We start from the raw sequence: 3,453 nt of genomic DNA on the forward strand, positions 1-3,453 counted from the left end.
GTTCCGTTCAAACTTAGGCTGGGTTGCACCATCTTACTTTAACTTTGACAAACGTCAAAAATCTGTCAAATAAAAATATAGAAGATCCACGCTGAACTGCCCCACGAAACTCAATGACAGGGGGGCGCTACCATCGTTCAACTATATGGTTATAATAACATGGCAAAAATCGGAACCAGCGATCCGGTATTGACGGTAGCGCCCCACTGTCAATGTCATGGATAGGACAGTTCAGTATTTTGGAACTATACACCGGTTATCGTTATATTTACGGTCAAAGTTAGGTGGTGCAACTCAGCTTTAAACATTCAAAAGATACAAAAAATGGCAAGAATGGCAGCGGTGTTGATGTATGTATGTATACCGACAGAAATCATTCAGGAGCACCGAAAGAACCACTTTTGCAAAAACGTGCCTTCCTATACCAAAGTGGAGGGGTTTCCATGTAATCCAGGTGGTAATAGACAGTTTATAGAATAGAATAGAATAGAAAACTTTTTATTTGCAAGAAAGGTATACAAGCAGGCAAGACATAGATTAAAACAGAGAGAAATAAACAAGTGGACAATTAACTGCTTGTGCCCCTCTGACAAAAAGGCATCCGCTCAGCGTACATCAAGACCGCCAGGGCTTGTATTGAAACTGATTTTCAGCGGGGGCTTTTTGTTGTCACGGCATACCCCTGCTGACGGAGATGCAAGAGGAGAAAGGAGATGAATTATTGGAGTATAGTTTGACACTATACGAAGGCGGCGCGCGTGGGCGGCGGCAGCTCGTGCTGGGGCGGCGCTCGCTGGGCGGAGACACTCACGTGCTCGATGAGCCCCAGCAGCGCGTACGCCAGGTCGTGGGCCGGCCTGGGCGGCGCGTGCGGCCGCTGCAGCACGAAGGCGGCGCGCGTGGGCGGCGGCAGCTCGTGCTGGGGCGGCGCTCGCTGGGCGGAGACACTCACGTGCTCGATGAGCCCCAGCAGCGCGTACGCCAGGTCGTGGGCCGGCCTGGGCGGCGCGTGCGGCCGCTGCAGCACGAAGGCGGCGCGCGTGGGCGGCGGCAGCTCGTGCTGGGGCGGCGCTCGCTGGGCGGAGACACTCACGTGCTCGATGAGCCCCAGCAGCGCGTACGCCAGGTCGTGGGCCGGCCTGGGCGGCGCGTGCGGCCGCTGCAGCACGAAGGCGGCGCGCGTGGGCGGCGGCAGCTCGTGCTGGGGCGGCGCTCGCTGGGCGGAGACACTCACGTGCTCGATGAGCCCCAGCAGCGCGTACGCCAGGTCGTGGGCCGGCCTGGGCGGCGCGTGCGGCCGCTGCAGCACGAAGGCGGCGCGCGTGGGCGGCGGCAGCTCGTGCTGGGGCGGCGCTCGCTGGGCGGAGACACTCACGTGCTCGATGAGCCCCAGCAGCGCGTACGCCAGGTCGTGGGCCGGCCTGGGCGGCGCGTGCGGCCGCTGCAGCACGAAGGCGGCGCGCGTGGGCGGCGGCAGCTCGTGCTGGGGCGGCGCTCGCTGGGCGGAGACACTCACGTGCTCGATGAGCCCCAGCAGCGCGTACGCCAGGTCGTGGGCCGGCCTGGGCGGCGCGTGCGGCCGCTGCAGCACGAAGGCGGCGCGCGTGGGCGGCGGCAGCTCGTGCTGGGGCGGCGCTCGCTGGGCGGAGACACTCACGTGCTCGATGAGCCCCAGCAGCGCGTACGCCAGGTCGTGGGCCGGCCTGGGCGGCGCGTGCGGCCGCTGCAGCACGAAGGCGGCGCGCGTGGGCGGCGGCAGCTCGTGCTGGGGCGGCGCTCGCTGGGCGGAGACACTCACGTGCTCGATGAGCCCCAGCAGCGCGTACGCCAGGTCGTGGGCCGGCCTGGGCGGCGCGTGCGGCCGCTGCAGCACGAAGGCGGCGCGCGTGGGCGGCGGCAGCTCGTGCTGGGGCGGCGCTCGCTGGGCGGAGACACTCACGTGCTCGATGAGCCCCAGCAGCGCGTACGCCAGGTCGTGGGCCGGCCTGGGCGGCGCGTGCGGCCGCTGCAGCACGAAGGCGGCGCGCGTGGGCGGCGGCAGCTCGTGCTGGGGCGGCGCTCGCTGGGCGGAGACACTCACGTGCTCGATGAGCCCCAGCAGCGCGTACGCCAGGTCGTGGGCCGGCCTGGGCGGCGCGTGCGGCCGCTGCAGCACGAAGGCGGCGCGCGTGGGCGGCGGCAGCTCGTGCTGGGGCGGCGCTCGCTGGGCGGAGACACTCACGTGCTCGATGAGCCCCAGCAGCGCGTACGCCAGGTCGTGGGCCGGCCTGGGCGGCGCGTGCGGCCGCTGCAGCACGAAGGCGGCGCGCGTGGGCGGCGGCAGCTCGTGCTGGGGCGGCGCTCGCTGGGCGGAGACACTCACGTGCTCGATGAGCCCCAGCAGCGCGTACGCCAGGTCGTGGGCCGGCCTGGGCGGCGCGTGCGGCCGCTGCAGCACGAAGGCGGCGCGCGTGGGCGGCGGCAGCTCGTGCTGGGGCGGCGCTCGCTGGGCGGAGACACTCACGTGCTCGATGAGCCCCAGCAGCGCGTACGCCAGGTCGTGGGCCGGCCTGGGCGGCGCGTGCGGCCGCTGCAGCACGAAGGCGGCGCGCGTGGGCGGCGGCAGCTCGTGCTGGGGCGGCGCTCGCTGGGCGGAGACACTCACGTGCTCGATGAGCCCCAGCAGCGCGTACGCCAGGTCGTGGGCCGGCCTGGGCGGCGCGTGCGGCCGCTGCAGCACGAAGGCGGCGCGCGTGGGCGGCGGCAGCTCGTGCTGGGGCGGCGCTCGCTGGGCGGAGACACTCACGTGCTCGATGAGCCCCAGCAGCGCGTACGCCAGGTCGTGGGCCGGCCTGGGCGGCGCGTGCGGCCGCTGCAGCACGAAGGCGGCGCGCGTGGGCGGCGGCAGCTCGTGCTGGGGCGGCGCTCGCTGGGCGGAGACACTCACGTGCTCGATGAGCCCCAGCAGCGCGTACGCCAGGTCGTGGGCCGGCCTGGGCGGCGCGTGCGGCCGCTGCAGCACGAAGGCGGCGCGCGTGGGCGGCGGCAGCTCGTGCTGGGGCGGCGCTCGCTGGGCGGAGACACTCACGTGCTCGATGAGCCCCAGCAGCGCGTACGCCAGGTNGTGCTTGGGCGCGGCGGCCTCGAGAGCGGACAGCAGGCAGCGCCGAAGCTCCACGTCCATGGAACGGTACGCCTGCCGCGCTTGTTGGAGGGGGAAGCTGTGGGTTCAAAAAGAACAAGTGGTCAACATACCTCACAATAGTTATTTAATTTTTAGCGTTAAGAGTCGCATCTCAAACTAATTTGAAAATTATAAATAACTTGAAAAAATCGAACTGCCTAACGCTGGCCGAACAGCGATTGTGAACAACTATTACACTTGAAAATTTCGACGGGTTCATCCAGTGTCTAAGTAGCTCAGTTGGAAGAGCAGTCGCCCGGCAAGCGGAAGGTAATGGGTTCAATTCCCGC

General features: G+C 67.1%; 1 protein-coding gene across 1 annotated transcript; it reads right to left on the reverse strand.

The window, feature by feature from the left end:
- Positions 1-739: 739 nt before the first annotated feature.
- On the reverse strand, positions 740-3,200 carry LOC114355814 (extensin-like; the record flags this gene model as incomplete). Its single annotated transcript, XM_028308834.1, has 1 exon — positions 740-3,200. A coding segment is annotated over one exon (2,461 nt), but the record flags the coding sequence as incomplete, so codon positions are not given.
- Positions 3,201-3,453: the final 253 nt, after the last annotated feature.

The sequence above is a fragment of the Ostrinia furnacalis genome, unplaced genomic scaffold (assembly GCF_004193835.3).
Source record: "Ostrinia furnacalis isolate ACB-3 unplaced genomic scaffold, ASM419383v2 OfSCF2528, whole genome shotgun sequence".
NCBI lineage: Eukaryota > Metazoa > Arthropoda > Insecta > Lepidoptera > Crambidae > Ostrinia > Ostrinia furnacalis.